This window comes from Argopecten irradians, chromosome 8 (assembly GCF_041381155.1).
Source record: "Argopecten irradians isolate NY chromosome 8, Ai_NY, whole genome shotgun sequence".
Lineage (NCBI taxonomy): Eukaryota > Metazoa > Mollusca > Bivalvia > Pectinida > Pectinidae > Argopecten > Argopecten irradians.
The window spans coordinates 18,648,794-18,667,873 of NC_091141.1; the positions used below are offsets into that span (position 1 = coordinate 18,648,794).

Here is a 19,080-nt window from a genome sequence, read left to right on the forward strand (position 1 = left end):
GTATCTACATGTAGACAGACGTGTCACGGTGATACCAACTACTCACAACTATAATTTACTCCGCCAGTACAAGTATAAACAGACATGTCACGGTGATACCAACTACTCCCAACTATAATTTACTCAGCCAGTACGAGTATAGACAGACGTGTCACGGTGATACCAACTACTCCCAACTATAAGTATCTTCGCCAGTACAAGTAAAGACAGACATGTCATGGTGATACCAACTACTCCCAACTATAAGTATCTTCGCCAGTACAAGTATAGACAGACATGTCACGGTGATACCAACCTCTCACAACTATAATTTACTCAGCCAGTACGAGTATAGACAGACATGTCACGGTGATACCAACTACTCCCATCTATAATTTACTCAGCCAGTACGAGTATAGACAGACATGTCACGGTGATACCAACTACTCCCAACTATAATTTACTCAGCCAGTACGAGTATAGACAGACATGTCACGGTGATACCAACTACTCCCAACTATAATTTACTCAGCCAGTACGAGTATAGACAGACATGTCACGGTGATACCAACTACTCCCAACTATAATTTACTCAGCCAGTACGAGTATAGACAGACGTGTCACAGTGATACCAACTACTCCCAACTATAATTAGTACCAATTCCATCTTGCTAAAGATATTTATTGTGAGTTTTATTTGTTATGTATTTACAGTACAAGTTTACAGACAGTTTTCGTGGTTCTAGTCGATTGATAAGCATTACCGTACTTCATTAGAGATCGATCGTATACACTGATGGTTACGTGGGTACATGGTTAAGGCTTATATAACCGTGCATCTTATACATGTACAAAACCTGAAAAAATTATAAATAAGGCCTCTGCGGTTTATTGTCCAGAAAATAGGGTACAGCTTTATTACCGATATAAAAACAAATTCCGGTGCACTCTCATACTAAATTGTCCCTTTAAGAGGAAAAATTGATAATGTATGAAAACCTGTCAATTGTTTTTTGTGAAAATACTTAATTTTTGCCATTATTTGTTTTTGTGAAAATAACAAACTTTTGCAATCAAATAAAAAACATATCTATAGACATTTCTAAAACCCAACCTGTATAAACCTAAACATTTCCTAAGTCACTCATTCCACGTCACTGCTTTTTTTCTACAACTACCGAATGTAGTGAAGTCACTCATTCCACGTCACTGCTTTTTTTCTACAACTACCGAATGTAGTGACTCCATACCGAGGACCAGCTCGGTATGGGTCTCGGTAATTCACACAGAAATAATATGTAAATTTGGGTTTTGATAATTATCTTTGAGGAAAATTCAAAACACTAACCAGTATATTATACAACTTAAAAATAGAATAAAAATAGCTAATCAATAAGTACTTAACTACACAACAAAACATGTATATATCACAAGGCACCAGATATCTGTGACTGCATTCAAATGCACGTAATGTATAATAGGAAAACAATACAAGTAATACAAAATGCATGAACATTTCTATTTAAAGGCACTTGTTGTAAAAATTGTAATATCAACCAATGAAACCGTATATGAATTAACAAAGACTGATTGTATATATACATTCACCATATTAATATAAACAAGTATGATACCAAAAACAAAACATGTATTAGTAAATAGCAAGTGTATCACTACATACCATGTGTATCAATAGATACGATTAGTGTATCAGTAGATACCAAATGTAGCAATAGATATCAAGTTTATCAGTAGATACCAAGTGTATCAGTACATACCATGTGTATCAACAGATACCATTAGTATATCAGTAGATATCAAGTGTATCAGTAGATACCAAGTGTATCAACAGATACCATGTGTATCAGTAGATATCAAGTGTATCAGTAGATACCAAGTGTATCAGTAGATATCAAGTGTATCAGTAGATACCAAGTGTATCAGTAGATACCATGTGTATCAGTAGATACCAAGTGTATCAGTAGATACCAAGTGTATCAGTAGATACCAAGTGTATCAGTAAATACCAAGTGTATCAGTAGATACCAAGTGTATCAGTAGATATCAAGATTATCAGTAGATATCAAGTGTATCAGTAGATACCTAGTGTATCAGTAGATACCAAGTGTATCAGTAAATACCAAGTGTATCAGTAGATACCAAGTGTATCAATAGATACCAAGTGTATCAGTAAATACCAAGTGTATCAGTAAATACCAAGTGTATCAATAGATACCAAGTGTATCAGTAAATACCAAGTGTATCAATAGATACCCAGTGTATCAATAGATACCAAGTAGCTCCTGACAATAAAAACTGCTAGAATTGATGAGTGATGACCTCTACAATAGGTCACAGATCACAGTTACTAGCGTCAACACATCCCAGGGCTTTCTCTCACTTCGTTAGAAATGGGGCCTGAATTTGAATTTGGGAAAATGTGCGACAAAACTAAGATTTGGAAATAACACTAATGCAATAAAGCATAAAAAATAGGATTACTTATTTCAAGTGTAGTTTATGTACTTTTCTGAAGCAAAACAAGAGGCCCAGAGGGCCTGTATCGCTCACCTGGTTTGTAATGCCAAATATGTTCTGAATACAGGTTCATTGTTTCTTTTCTGAAGGAATTTTAATATCAACTTTTAAGTCCCCTATTGGGCCCCACCCCTCCTGCCCCCAGGGGGTCAGAGCCAAAGTTCTGTTCTCCTTCCCCAAGGATGTTTATGGCCAAATTTGGTCACAATCCAAGTAAAACTCTAGGACAAGTAGCGATTTATAGGATTTACCTCTATTTCCCCTAATGGGCCCCACCCGTCCTGCCCCCAGGGGCCAAAGCCAAAATTTATAAAAGTTCTGTTCCCCTTCCCCCAAGGATGTTTGTGGCCAAATTTGGTTACATTCCATTCAGAACTCTATGACTAGTAGCGATTTAAAGGATTTACCTCTATTTCCCCTATTGGGCGATTTAAAGGATTTACCTCTATTTCCTCTATTGGGCCCCACCTCTCCTGCCCCCAGGGTTTCAGAGCAAAAATTTATACAAGTTCTGTTCCCCTTCCACCCAGGGTGTTTGTGGCCAAATTTGATTACAATCCATGCAGAACTCTAGGACAAGTAGCGATTTATAGGATTTACCTCTATTTCCCCTGTTGGGCCCCGCCCCTCCTTCCCCTGGGGGGTCAGAGCCAAACTTTATACAAGTTCTGTTCCCCCTCCCCCAAGGATGTTTGTGGCCAAATTTGGTTACAATCCATGCAGAACTCTAGGACAAGTAGCGATTTAAAGAATTTACCTCTATTTCCTCTATTGGGGCCCTGCCCCTCCTGCCCCCGGGGGGTCTTAGCCAAAATTTATACAAGTTCTGTTCCCCCTCCCCCAAGGATGCTTGTGTCCAAATTTGGTTACAATCCATGCAGAACTCTATGACTAGTATCGATTTAAAGGAAATGTTGATGGACGGACGGACGGACGGACGACAGACGGACGGACGACGGACGCCGCGCCATGACATAAGCTCACCGGCCCTTCGGGCCAGGTGAGCTAAAAAAACCCAAACAAATATTTTAAACTTCAACCAACAAAGTTCATAAACATTTTTTTGAAAAGTTTTCAAATAACTTGAATTTTGGAAAACTTAAGGCTTTTGGAAAAAAATTAGAGGCTTTGCTATCGGGAATAAGGCCAAACTTTGGCCCCAAATGCTGAAAAAAAGTCCTGCATCCCATGGTGATAATTATGAATGCTATTCTTACATCTACAAAGTTATAACACTTTAAGCCAATTCACCATAACAGGCAGTATTTTGTTTCCTCATATTCTCTGTATGTTCTTATCATTAGAAATTTTTATTAGAAATATGCTATTCTGTTTACATTGCTACAAAATGTAGGTAATTTTAACAGGAAAAACAAACAACTCCTTACTCTGATAAGAATATCTTTTATGATCTTGTAACTTTAATTCATAGAGCACATAACCAGAGTTTAACGGTTAATATCTAAATGTTTTATATATACATTTATATTACCCTCCACAGCCCCCACAGCCCCCACATCCCCCTCCTCCACAACTAGCTCCTCCCCCATCCCCACCACCGTCACCCCCCCATCCCCCACCAGCACCCCCGCCCCAATCTCCACCACCACCCCAACCCACATCACCCCCCCTCCACCACCATCACCACCATCACCACCATCACCACCACCGCCCCCATCTCCGCCCACCCCCCTCCACTGTCCCCTCCCCAGCCTGACCCGCCATAATCTCCCCCCCCCCCCACAGCCCCCACATCCCCCACATCCCCCAGTATCATCATCACCCCCCTCCAAGTCAACATCAAAGTCCCAATCATCTTGTTCATCTTGTCCATCTTGCATGTCTTCTTCTTTCTCCTCCTTTTCGTCACTTTCCTCTATGTCTAACTGAAGGTCAAGGTTTCCTCTGACATCCCCGTCGTCCTCTTCCTGGTCGTCACTATCACTGATGGCCTGTGTACCATGCATGAAGAGGTATTTAGACTTGTGAGGACCAAACTTGTGCCTGATGTAGTGGTTACAGGGTGTCAGTAACAATAGCCCCATCCCCACCAGCATCACATGTTCCTCCGATGGTAGCTGTTGGATGAGAACTTTACCTCGCTTTGATGCCTTTGTCCGTAACGACTTTCCAGGCTCCCAGTTCTTTGGTCTGGGCTGACAGAGAACATGGAGGAGAGAGACACTAAAAATCAGCCCTAACTTCTCCGCCATCTCTGTGAAGTTTTTCTTGTAGGTGATAGTTCCATCAATGAGTTCCATGGTCACACCGTCAGCCCTGACTGTGTATTGTTCTGAGTGGGGATTCAGGTCTACTTCAGCCGTGGTCTTCGTGTTTCTGCCGGTCAGGAAGACTTTGACCCCTAAATGACCTTGACTGCCGGGTGTCCCACGTTTACCTGCATCAAAATATATATACATAGTTAAGTATGATGTCAATCTAAGATTGTAGGCATATGTATTTCTGTGGATTCAAATTTCCATCGATAGCTCCTTTATCTGTCCTTGGTACCTGCCAGTATTTATTAATTAACTACATGTACCCTTCATCAACTAACAGTGCATTAAAATAAATTCTAACAAGATGAAATTATTTTTCATTTTTCACACATTTAAAGGTTAAGGAAAGGGGAAAGGTTTATGGTAATAAAAGCAATCTATGACCAGATTTTTAATATAAAACAGGACACTTTTCACAAAATTAATAGAAGCGAATGGTTCATTGTCAGTGACATATTTGTTGTATTGTTCTAAAGATGGTTAAAGAAAACATACCAACAGCTCAGTTAAAGACATTAACCCAGAAAAGGTATTTATGTACATTTTGTTCCAGACATGTCCCGTTTCAGGTCTGTTCTATTTACCTTTTGTTCCAGACACGCCCCACTTCAGACCTGTCCTATTTACCTTTTGTTCCAGACATGCCCCACTTCAGACCTGTCATATTTACCTTTTGTTCCAGACATGCCCGTTTCAGACCTGTCCTTTTTACCTTTTGTTCAAGACATGCCTCACTTCAGACCTGTCCTATTTATCTTTTGTTCCAGACATGCCCCACTTCAAACCTGTCCTATTTATCTTTTGTTCCAGACATGCCCCACTTCAGACCTGTCCTATTTATCTTTTTTTCCAGACATGCCCCACTTCAGACCTGTCCTATTTACCTTTTGTTCCAGACATGCCCCACTTCAGACCTGTCCTATTTACCTCTTTTGTTCCAGACATGCCCCACTTCAGACCTGTCCTATTTATCTTTTGTTCCAGACATGCCCCACTTCAGACCTGTCCTATTTACCTTTTGTTCCAGACATGCCCCACTTCAGACCTGTCCTATTTACCTTTTATTCTAGACTCGCCCCACTTCAGATCTGTTCTATTTACCTTTTGTTCCAGACATGCCCCACTTCAGACCTGTCCTATTTACCTTTTGTTCCAGACATGCCCCACTTCAGACCTGTCCTATTTACCTTTTGTTCCAGACATGCCCCACTTCAGACCTGTCCTATTTACCTTTTGTTCCAGACATGTCCCACTTCAGACCTGTCCTATTTACCTTTTGTTCCAGACATGCCCCACTTCAGACCTGTCCTATTTACCTTTTGTTCCAGACATGCCCCACTTCAGATCTGTTCTATTTTACCTTTTGTTCCAGACATGCCCACTTCAGACCTGTCCTATTTAGCTTTTGTTCCAGACACACCCCGTTTTAGACCTATCCTATTTACCTTTTGTTCCAGACACACCCCGTTTCAGACCTATCCTATTTACCTTTTGTTCCAGACACACCCCGTTTCAGACCTGTCCTATTTACCTTTTGTTCCACACACACCCCGTTTCAGACCTATCCTATTTACCTTTTGTTCCACACACACCCTGTTTCAGACCTATCCTATTTACCTTTTGTTCCAGACACACCCCGTTTCAGACCTGTCCAGCTTGCCACCACCACTCCCCAGTCTCCTTTGTTGTTCTTTATCAGTACGGCCCGCTCACCTTTAGAGGGATCAAGGACAGGAAATACTTCCTGATCCACCTGTCAAATAGGATGAAATTAGAGTCAAGGACAGGAATTACATCCTTATCCACCTGTCAAATAGGACGAAATTAGAGTCAAGGACAAGAAAATACTTCCTTATCCAACATGTCAAATAGGACGAAATTAGAGTCAAGGACAGGAAATACTTCCTTATCCACCTGTCAAATAGGACGAAATTAGAGTCAAGGACAGGAAATACGTCCTTATCCACCTGTCAAATAGGACGAAATTAAAGTCAAGGACAGGAAATACGTCCTTATCCACCTGTCAAATAGGACGAAATTAGAGTCAAGGACAAGAAATACTTCCTTATCCACCTGTCAAATAGGACGAAAGTAAAGTCAAGGACAGGAATTACGTCCTTATCCACCTGTCAAATAGGACGAAATTAGAGTCAAGGACAAGAAATACTTCCTTATCCACCTGTCAAATAGGACGAAATTAAAGTCAAGGACAGGAATTACGTCCTTATCCACCTGTCAAATAGGACTAAATTAAAGTCAAGGACATGAAATTTGTCCTTATCCACCTGTCAAATAGGACTAAATTAAAGTCAAGGACAAGAAATACTTCCTTATCCACCTGTCAAATAGGACGAAATTAAAGTCAAGGACATGAAATACGTCCTTATCCACCTGTCAAATAGGACTAAATTAAAGTCAAGGACAGGAAATACTTCCTTATCCACCTGTCAAATAGGACGAAATTAGAGTCAAGGACAGGAAATACTTCCTTATCCACCTGTCAAATAGGACGAAATTAGAGTCAAGGACAGGAAATACTTCTTTATCCACCTGTCAAATAGGACGAAATTAGAGTCAAGGACAGGAAATACTTCCTGATCCACCTGTCAAATACGACGAAATTAGTCAAGGACAGGAAATACTTCTTTATCCACCTGTCAAAAACAAATTAGAGTAGGACAGGAAAAATTAGAGTCAAAAGGACAGGAAATACTTCCTTATCCACCTGTCAAATAGGACGAAATTAGAGTCAAGGACAAGAAATACTTCCTTATCCACCTGTCAAATAGGACGAAATTAGAGTCAAGGACAAGAAGAAATACTTCCTTATCCACCTGTCAAATAGGACGAAATTAAAGTCAAGGACAGGAAATACTTCCTTATCCACCTGTCAAATAGGACGAAATTAGAGTCAAGGACAGGAAATACTTCCTTATCCACCTGTCAAATAGGACTAAATTAAAGTCAAGGACAGGAATTACATCCTTATCCATCTGTCAAATAGGACTAAATTAAAGTCAAGGACAGAAAAATACGTCCTTATCCACCTGTCAAATAGGACTAAATTAAAGTAAAGGACAGGAAATACGTCCTTATCCACCTGTCAAATAGGACGAAAATAAAGTCAAGGACAGGAATTACATCCTTATCCACCTGTCAAATAGGACTAAATTAAAGTCAATGACATGAAATACTTCCTTATCCACCTGTCCAATAGGACGAAATTAGAGTCAAGGACAAGAAATACTTCCTTATCCACCTGTCAAATAGGACTAAATTAGAGTAAAGGACAAGAAATACTTCCTGATCCACCTGTCAAATAGGACGAAATTAGAGTCAAGGACAGGAAATTACTTCTTTATCCACCTGTCAAATAGGACGAAATTAGAGTCAATGACAAGAAATACTTCCTTATCCACCTGTCAAATACGAAGAATTAGAGTCAAGGACAGGAAATACTTCTTTATCCACCTGTCAAATAGGACGAAATTAGAGTCAAGGACAAGAAATACTTCCTTATCCACCTGTCAAATAGGACGAAATTAGAGTCAAGGACAAGAAATACTTCCTTATCCACCTGTCAAATAGGACTAAATTAAAGTCAAGGACAGGAATTACATCCTTATCCACCTGTCAAATAGGACTAAATTAAAGTCAAGGACAGGAAATACGTCCTTATCCACCTGTCAAATAGGACTAAATTAAAGTAAAGGACAGGAAATACGTCCTTATCCACCTGTCAAATAGGACGAAATTAAAGTCAAGGACAGGAATTACATCCTTATCCACCTGTCAAATAGGACTAAATTAAAGTCAAGGACATGAAATACTTCCTTATCCACCTGTCCAATAGGACGAAATTAGAGTCAATGACAAGAAATACTTCCCTTATCCACCTGTCAAATAGGACTAAATTAGAGTCAAGGACAAGAAATACTTCCTGATCCACCTGTCAAATAGGACGAAATTAGAGTCAAGGACAGGAAATACTTCTTTATCCACCTGTCAAATAGGACGAAATTAGAGTCAATGACAAGAAATACTTCCTTTTCCACCTGTCAAATAGGAAGAAATTAGAGTCAAGGACAGGAAATACTTCTTTATCCACCTGTCAAATAGGACGAAATTAGAGTCAAGGACAAGAAATACTTCCTTATCCATCTGTCAAATAGGATGAAATTAGAGTCAAGGACAAGAAATACTTCCTTATCCACCTGTCAAATAGGACTAAATTAAAGTCAAGGACAGGAAATACATCCTTATCCACCTGTCAAATAGGACTAAATTAAAGTCAAGGACAGGAAATATGTCTTTATCCACCTATCAAATAGGACGAAAATTAGAGTCAAGGACAGGAATTACGTCCTTATCCACCTGTCAAATAGGACGAAATTAGAGTCAAGGACAGGAAATACTTCCTTATCCACCTGTCAAATAGGACTAAATTAAAGTCAAGGACAGGAAATATGTCTTTATCCACCTGTCAAATAGGACGAAATTAGAGTCAAGGACAGGAAATACTTCTTTATCCACCTATCAAATAGGACTAAATTAAAGTTATGAAACAGTTACATACCAAATACTGAAGTATTCCTGTAGAATACAATCGCAAGTAAATAACTAATATGCTTAAAATCAGTTGAAAATTCATGTTCAAGGTTAAAACTAACGCACAGGAGTCACTGTTTGCCAACATTAACATCTCTAACCACAGAATACTTAAAACAATTCTCGTCGTGCCAATCTTGTAACAATGTGGGAGTCTAGGATGAGCAGAACGGTATGGGACATTACCTGGGAGGGCTGAGGAATCTGGTCCGTGCCAATGAGATGACAGACGACAGCCAGTTTGTCCTTGTAGTAAATCTGTACGGCAGATGTGAGGAGGGCTACACTGTGTATGACTCGACAGGTAAACATCACATGTCCCCGAATGTTCCTTATCCTGTTCAGATAATTATACATTATTTACAGGTAAACATCACATGTCCCCGACTTTTCCTTATCCTGTTCAGATAATTATACATTATTTACAGGTAAACATCACTTGTCCCTGAATGTTCCTTTATAGATATTTATACATTATTTACAGGTAAACATCACATGTCCCCGACTGTTCCTGTACAGATAATAATATGTTATTTACAGGTAAACAATCACATGTCCCTGGCTGTTCCTGTACAGATAATTATACATTATTTACAGGTAAACATCACATGTCCCTGACTGTTCCTTTATAGATATATATACATCATTTACAGGTAAACATCACATGTCCCCGACTGTTCCTTTATAGATATTTATACATTATTTACAGGTAAACATCACATGTCCCCGACTGTTCCTTTATAGATATATATACATCATTTACAGGTAAACATCACATGTCCCCGACTGTTCCTTTATAGATATTTATACATTATTTACAGGTAAACATCACATGTCCCCGAATGTTCCTTTATAGATATATATACATCATTTACAGGTAAACATCACATGTCCCCGACTGTTCCTTTATAGATAATTACACATCATTTACAGGTAAACATCGCATGTCCTAGACTGTTCCCTTATAGGTAATTATACATTATGTACAGGTAAACATCACATGTCCCTGACTGTTCCTTATCCTGTTCGGATAATTATACATTATATACGTACAGGTAAACATCACATGTCACCGAATGTTCCTTTATAGATAATTATACATTATTTATAGGTAAACATCACATGTCCCCGACTGTTCCTTTATAGATATTTATACATTATTTACAGGTAAACATCACATGTCCCCGAATGTTCCTTTATAGATATTTATACATTATTTACAGGTAAACATCACATGTCCCCGACTGTTCCTTTATAGATATTTATACATTATTTACAGGTAAACATCACATGTCCCCGAATGTTCCTTTATAGATATTTATACATTATTTACAGGTAAACATCACATGTCCCCGAATGTTCCTTTATAGATATTTATACATTATTTACAGGTAAACATTACATGTCCCCGACTGTTCCTTTATAGATAATTATACATTATATACAGGTAAACATTACATGTCCCTGAATGTTCCTTTATAGATATTTATACATTATTTACAGGTAAACATCACATGTCCCCGAATGTTCCTTTATAGATATTTACACATCATTTACAGGTAAACATCACATGTCCCTGACTGTTCCTTATCCTGTTCGGATAATTATACATTATTTACAGGTAAACATCACATGTCCCTGACTGTTCCTTATCCTGTTCAGATAATTATACATTATTTACAGGTAAACATCACATGTCCCCGACTTTTCCTTATCCTGTTCGGATAATTATACATTATTTACAGGTAAACATCACATGTCCCTGACTGTTCCTTATCCTGTTCGGATAATTATACATTATTTACAGGTAAACATCACATGTCCCTGACTGTTCCTTATCCTGTTCAGATAATTATACATTATATACAGGTAAACATCACTTGTCCCTGAATGTTCCTTTATAGATATTTATACATTATTTACAGGTAAACATCACATGTCCCAGACTGTTCCTTTATAGATAATTATACATTATTTACAGGTAAATATCACATGTCCCCGACTGTTCCTTTATAGATGCCTTTATAGATAATTATACATTATTTACAGGTAAATATCACATGTCCCCGACTGTTCCTTTATAGATATTTATACATTATTTACAGGTAAACATCACATGTCCCCGACTGTTCCTTTATATTTATTTATACATTATTTACAGGTAAACATTACATGTCCCCGATGGTTCGAATTCCTTATCCTGTACAGAAAGGACAAGGTCCGGTATGGGCTAATTTTGGACCAACTTCAAATATGTTTATAATGAGGTGATCTAAATAGATGGTCATCTATAAGGTATAAAACAAAAACTTTCAATGAATTTGGACATCTTGTTGCCTAGCAACAGCCATAGATACCAACACTGATCATGTTTTATGAATATATTATAAACCACTAATATCATATTTAATGAAAACTAAAGTATCATTGCAAATAGTTTACTGCTAACAGTAAGAAATGCCATAACAACAAGTAACGGCCGTAGCAACCAAATCAATCTCATAGCAACATCATATTTATGGGATGTTTCTACACAATATAGATGACAGAGTTAGTTGAAACAAGGTAAATAATGACTTATTTCAGGTTGTCAATTTTCAAAAACAATTTAAATGTATCCCAAATATAGGATATATGTTTCATATAATTAATCATAGTTGGAAATATATCTGGAGTGATAGATAAAACAAAATATTGAGCAGACAAATACCTATACTGCGGATTCTGCAATCCCTGCAACTCTTTTGAAAACACTTACTGCTGTTTATTTCTTTTTATGGGTGACAGTAAATAATAACCAAATGTAAAATGCATCTAATCTAAATTAACACAATATCAATAACTTCAAATCATTAAATCAACAATGGTTAGATGGTTACCTTAGTCGACAAATCTTTTTAAGTGAGAGTCAAATATTCAAAATACACGGTGTCAATAATCTAGATAAAGTTTACAACGTGATCATGATGAAAAGTATCATATTTATCATGCAATTTGCGTGTGATAAAAAGAACAGTTAACACATTAACAAGGGCAAATTATACATAATTTAGTTTTATTTACCCTGTATCAATAAGATAACAATTACACAATTTAGCTTAAAAAGCAACAAAATATATTGGCACAAGTTATTAAAGGGACATGAAGCTAAAATAAGTTGTTCTGTATGCTTAGATATGGTTTTCAGATGTTTATTGAATATTTTATTACAATGATTGGTTATCTAAAATGACAGGAAAACGTGGGGAATACCTACCCAAAAAAATGATAAGAATAGACCGTCATATTCTATTTTTGGAACACAAAACTAAAGCTGGTCGAAAGTGAGGTTATAATGAACAACAAACTTGCTGACAAGACAAGGAATATTAGTTTTCCACATTTTAAGATGATTTTCTAATTTACAATCATTGACATATGAATACAAAGTCTTATTTATTACTATTAGTAATAAAACAATTTGTATTTAGCGTACTTGAATATAATGATAAGTCAGAAGTCAAACGAGACTTTTCATTTGACGAGGAGGTTCTTGACTTATTGCACATATGTACATGACGCAAGTATAAAGTGGAAAGTTGCTTCCGTCTCTTGCATTGCAGTGATCCATTTATATTTACCTATACATTCCCAATCGCGCACGTTACTGATTCTTGTCCTCATCCATTTTCTATAGAAATTTGTTTGTGTTCGCTTCACCCATGTTTTCGATCCACCATTTTGTTAACATTCTTTAAATTTATGAATTGCATTGTGGGAGGTCACTAAAGTTCAACATTACTATTTTTAGCAAGGTATCTGACACGTCTTAAGTTGTTTAGGTTCATGTCCCTTTAATCCGTTTGTCTCAGATTTAAATTTCGAACACGAAAATCTATCATCAAATCATATGGGACTCCAACTTTCTACATTATCTATTTGTTTTTCTGACTACTGTTAATAAAAAAAACCCACAAAACCGTAGGCGGAGAATAACCCTAACCAGATTTACTCCTTTATACATTATTATCTACAACAAGAGATCCTCTGGGATCTTGGTGCCCACCAAAGATTGATCTATGTCCGACAATTGACAGATCGATCTTTTCTCTCCTTTCAAACTTCAACTACCAAATCAAAGATGGCGGCCATTTTGTAGACCGTTCAGTCCCAAAATGCATTATGCACAACTAGAGCCCTAGGGAAACCTTCATATGAAATTTGTAAAGGATCAGTTCAGTACTTTCTGAGAAAAAGCGATAACAAACTTTAACTATCAAAATCCGAGATGGCTGCCTGGCGGCCATCTTGATGATCGATCTGTCCCAAAATGCAATATGCACAAACTAGGCCCCAGTGGAACCTTCATATGAAATTTGAGAATGATCCTTAACTATCAAAAACATAGATGGCTGCCTGATCTGATGATGGTGGGCTAAAAATGTCATTTTAAAATTTCCTGAATTGACTTACTTGTGTGAAGCCACAGAACATGTGTTCGGTTGTCCGTGTGGAAGACGAGGTAAAGGAATAGGACCCCACAGTTGTTCAGACACTTCTGGCATGACAGCTTCCTCAAATGCACCGATCTGAACACCAAGACGACACTGTGATATCTTACTAATCTCCACATTCTGTTGTAACTTTATAATAGAACCGTCTGACATTTCACACACAGTGCCAACACTTGTTAACTTGTTATCGTTTGCCAAACACTTTTTCAGAATAGAATCTACCTCAAATGTGCCTGATGCTTGTGGAGGTTTTCCAGTTAACTTCTTTAAAAATCCTGTTTTCCTGCTAAGCCTGAGATGAACTATTTTACTAAAGTTTGTGTCAATTTCATAATTATTATTGCTTGTAGATAAATTTGTTTCATTCCAAAGTCTTTGTCCGTTGTCATATGGCTTTTTTAACTTCAGTAGTTCTAAGTCTATTCCACCTTCAAGGATACTCATAAACTTAAGGCTGGCAATTTTCTTTGGATGCATGGATTCATTGTCTATTTCAATGCTTTGAATATTGAAAGTGGCAATTTTGGTACACTCAGCATAAATCTGTTGGACTGGCACTTCACTGAGTCTACCAGCAGGAGAATCGCCCCTGTACATGGCTCCAAAGTAGGAAAAATCTTCTCCAAATGTCTGCTGCCAACACTGTCTGGTCTCCTTACTGGCAGTACATAGTTTTGATCCTAAACTTCTGTCATTGACCGAATCGTCATGGTTAAAATGTTTTCCTAGGATCCTCACTGTGTCCTCTTTATACATAAGTGGATGTAGCTGATGGGTATGCCAGATCAGGTCTATGTCGTAACAGGGTACAATGAATAGATCAGGGTTCATTTTCTTTAGCGACAGAAACTTTTCGTAGCGTTTCAGACCTGTTGACACAAATGTTTTGTCGAGATAATGAGGAAGAGAGACCTGGTAATAGAACGCCTGTTGTCTGGTCACAGCCTGTTCTATGTCATAGGAGAATGACGATGTAAAATCTGTATTAGAACAACTCTCCTCGTCCAAGCAGACAGCAAATGGCTCGCCAGGGTACATGTCCTCCCAGTAGGACCGAGCCAGATCCATATTGTACTGGTTATCTCTGTTGTTTAGGAAGATCTTGTGGTCAATGACACAGCCCACGGCCTTCTCACAGTCCCTCATATAGGCCACCGGAGCCAGCATGTGGCAGTGCCACACCCATGCAATGTCCAGAGGTGCCACCAAGGTGTTCTTATTGTGCTTTGCCACAAGTGGGAGCCACAAAGACTCATACCTGTAGATTGGAAACCAAAGCGTGGGATTATACTCCAATCACTTAACCCAGAAATATTTTAAACCTCCACTGTATCTCCAAAATGTGATGTTACAATTATACTTCCTGGGCAATTTACATCAAAATGATATATCTATTACATAATAATAATAAAAATAGACTTTATGTAGAGTCGGTAACATTTTGAGTCATAGACTCGTCTTCCATGTAGTCAATATAAAAATATACAATATTTCCAACAAAAATAACAATTTTTCATCCAAACACATAACTTTCAATACTAACAAAATTGGAAAATTTGATAAGTTCATGATAACCCAATGCCTTTTCCAAGATGCTATTTCATGATAACCCAATGCCTTTTCCAAGATGCTATTTTACGTTATGGAGATAAGCTGAAAACTGTACAACATGTGGAAGAGAGAACATATACTGTAGGTTGACATTCTCTACAAACTTTATCTCCCTAACGACAGACTTACCTGTAAATAGCCCTCCTCACTATAGGCCCACTGTAAAGTGATGGCTGCTGGTTGACTTTCTCTACAATTTTACCTCCCTAACGACAGACTTACCTGTAAATAGTCTTTCTCACTATAGGCCCATTGTAGAGTTACAGCTGCTGGTTGACTTTCTCTACAATTTTTACCTCCCTAATGACAGACTTACCTGTTAATAGCCCTCCTCACTATAGGCCCATTGTAGAGTGACGGCTGCTGGTTGACTTTCTCTACAAACTTTATCTCCCTAACGACAGACTTGCCTGTAAATAGCCCTCCTCAATACAGGTCAACTGTAGAGTTACAGCTGCTGGTTGACTTTCTCTACAATTTTACCTCCGTAACGACAGCCTTACCTGTAAATAGCCCTCCTCACTATAGGCCCATTGTAGAGTGACGGCTGCTGGTTGACTTTCTCCAGGAACTTTACCTCCCTAATGGCTGCCTCCACCAAGTCTACACCATTAGCCAGGTGCAAACCATTGTCCTGTGCCATCTTTTACCAAATTTACTGTCTATATATCAGAGCCATCATTTCGGTAGAATTCATTTTCTGAATAAAAAAGATTATCAACAATTTCAGCATATAATTATCAAAACAACAACATCAATTATCATCTTGTTATTTGATTTAAGTGGTACACAGATAATATACCTTTAAGGTCATGCTGTTAGTTATGTATACAAGGTTACTACTGTATTTCTAAGAGCATTAGCACTCGATCACTGGAAAGGGTAATAAAATTATATCTGACAAATCAAGGTTTATTCATTTGATAAACTATAATTCCCAGAATTACTACCATGAACTTTGCATCAATTTGCTTAGATGGATCGCCAAATTTACCAAGTATGAAACAACACTCGGTCATGAACATGTCAGGATCATTTCAGGCAGGTTTCAGCTAATTGCAGGCACTGGTAGAACTTTAAGAAGAAGTGCAAAATGTGTTTTCAAGATGTTTGCCGTGGAGGCCATCTTGCAATGCGGATTGATCAGGACCATGTCAAGATCATTTCAGGCAAGTTTCAACTTAATCACTGATAGAGCTTGAGAAGAAGTTAAAATCTATTTTCAAGAGAGTATAACCATATACATCTTTGACCCAAAAAATAATGTTCAAAGAGTGGGTCAGCTTGTACATAGTGTTAAATAAGTCTCTGTCACTCAGCTGATGAAGCATGCTTCTTCAGTAGGGCTGTACATTTTCATGCCCATGTTTGATTCTAGGTTGGGGCACTCAACAAGAATGTGCGTTTCCCCCTTTTTTAGATTGGAGCCCAAATAACAAGTTAACCCACAGAAAGTGTTTAATGAGTCTCAGGCTGAGATTTAGGAAATCTATAATAAAAAAGTGGAGTAGGATAGACTGTGGAAACGGGTCAGTGTGGTTTGTACATAGTGTTAAATTAGGTCTCTAGTTTCAGTCTGTATAGAGACATGGTTTATCATACTGAAGCTCGAGACCAGAGTTTGTTATATATATAAACTTTATTTATTTTACATTGATTGTGAAACAAGTTATATACAACTTATACAAATCACTTTCGATGGCCCTGATAAAAGCTCATGAAGGCCGGGTCTTAAAGTTCGAGGAAACCGAAGTGCCCAGAGAAAACCCACATGATCGGGTAGGCGACCCTGACTTTTTTTAGAAAGTTTATAAGAAATATCCCTTCTTCAATACTTTTGGAGAAATAGCAGTAAACAATAATATTTAACGGACACAAGGAAGAAAGAAAGGACAGACAGACAGCCGAAACATAGACGAAAGGAAATTGGATTAACTGTGAACTGTAAAAAGTTTATGGAGAGCACTGACAACGATAGATGAAGTTGTATAGACCTAAAATACAGTACAGTATGTTTTCCTGACACTTCTGGTCGGATAACCTAGAATTATATTTTATATTGTGAATTAACTCAGATTATGTACACGCGTATTTTATATTGTGAATTAACTCAGATTATGTACACGCGTAAAACTGTTAACATGTACGTGTAATATAACAATAGATTATATATATAAGACTTCCTCATTTAAAAGGTAGGGTTATATTAGCTGGTTACATTTCTCCCAAAACACCGGTTATCAATCTTAAAGTTATGTAAACTACGCTGAAAGTTATCAAACTTTACGGTCGTTTTCCTAAATCACACATAAACAATATCTGAATTTGGTTAATGATGTGGACTCAAATGAATACACTATAACATGCTTGATCTATGAGATTTACTGAACGTGCTATACCTTTGCCTAACGTAAACGTTAAGTTACACCAGAAACATAAGCTTAACGTAAATAGATCTATATATGTTTCTGGTTACACAGTTGTTTCAGCGACGGCGTTGCAAATGTCAAAATAAAGCATTAGTTTTCATCGATGAGAGTCTTTGATTTATTGTGTTATTTCAGACATATGACATAATGAATCACTTACAATACTCCACCATTGATACTAGCCAAACTTGAGCTTCTTCCTGTTTTGTATGGGTAAGATGATGACACCGGAACTAGGTTCCCCTGAAGCGTGAGTGAGAAACAGAGCTAAGATTGTCGCTTTTACCTGCATTTTGGGATGTTTTTGGATACCGAAGTTTAGTAGACGTGTTTCCGAATATATCAGCCACACAATGATATATAAATGTTTTTGAGAAAAGGTAGCAAAAAAAAAATCATATAATAGCCTAGGTAGCTATGGGACGGGTGCGTTCGATCAGAAGCATATATGTGTAACATCGATCTCGTGTATACATGTAGGCCTAGTCCGCGAAACCTGCAGGCCTATATATTAGGCTTTTTTATTTATCTTTTTATTGCTGAATGCATATTAGGCAATCAAAATTAATAATACAAGAGGCCTTGACGGTCATCTGTAAAAAGTATTTACGAATTAGAATAAACTTTCGTAATAGCAGTATGGACCAATATGGATATGGTGTTAAAATGCTATTTCAGGCTAATATTTTAATTCTAACCCAGTTTGACTCATGTTCATCAATGTGTTTTTCATATGTGAACTATAGGCCTAGTGATTTGACTCATTTCCTATTAAAAATATACGGTGGCTGATTTATGCCATTTCGTCTTTTCGTCTTTTCGCCGCTAAAAGACGAAAATTAAATATCTTAATTCTCGTCTTTTCGCATACTTATAAGCTTACTATTAACACTACACTTATCATCACCTTCTGCACAATTTGATTATGATGAACTAAATGTTAATTTTCATTAATTTACTTCATAACGGTCATCTGTAACGGGGTGTGACGTCTCAATTTACATCATAACGGTCATCTGTAACGGGGTATGACGGCTCAATTTACAACATAACGATCATCTGTAACGCCGTTACGAGGTATGACGTCACAATTTACAACATAACGATCATCTGTAACGCCGTTAGGGATATGACGTCATAATT

General features: G+C 37.6%; 1 protein-coding gene across 1 annotated transcript; it reads right to left on the reverse strand.

Moving 5' to 3' along the window:
- Positions 1-3,850: 3,850 nt before the first annotated feature.
- Positions 3,851-18,317, reverse strand: LOC138329763 (uncharacterized). The gene is made up of 7 exons (XM_069277053.1): positions 18,098-18,317; positions 16,012-16,208; positions 13,857-15,155; positions 9,591-9,741; positions 6,414-6,549; positions 4,262-4,915; positions 3,851-3,858 (listed from the first exon to the last, which is right to left on the reverse strand). Exons 2-7 carry the CDS (start codon positions 16,149-16,151, stop codon positions 3,851-3,853), a joined length of 2,388 nt encoding a protein of 795 aa, XP_069133154.1. The 5' UTR covers positions 16,152-16,208; positions 18,098-18,317.
- Between the last annotated feature and the right edge of the window lie 763 nt (positions 18,318-19,080).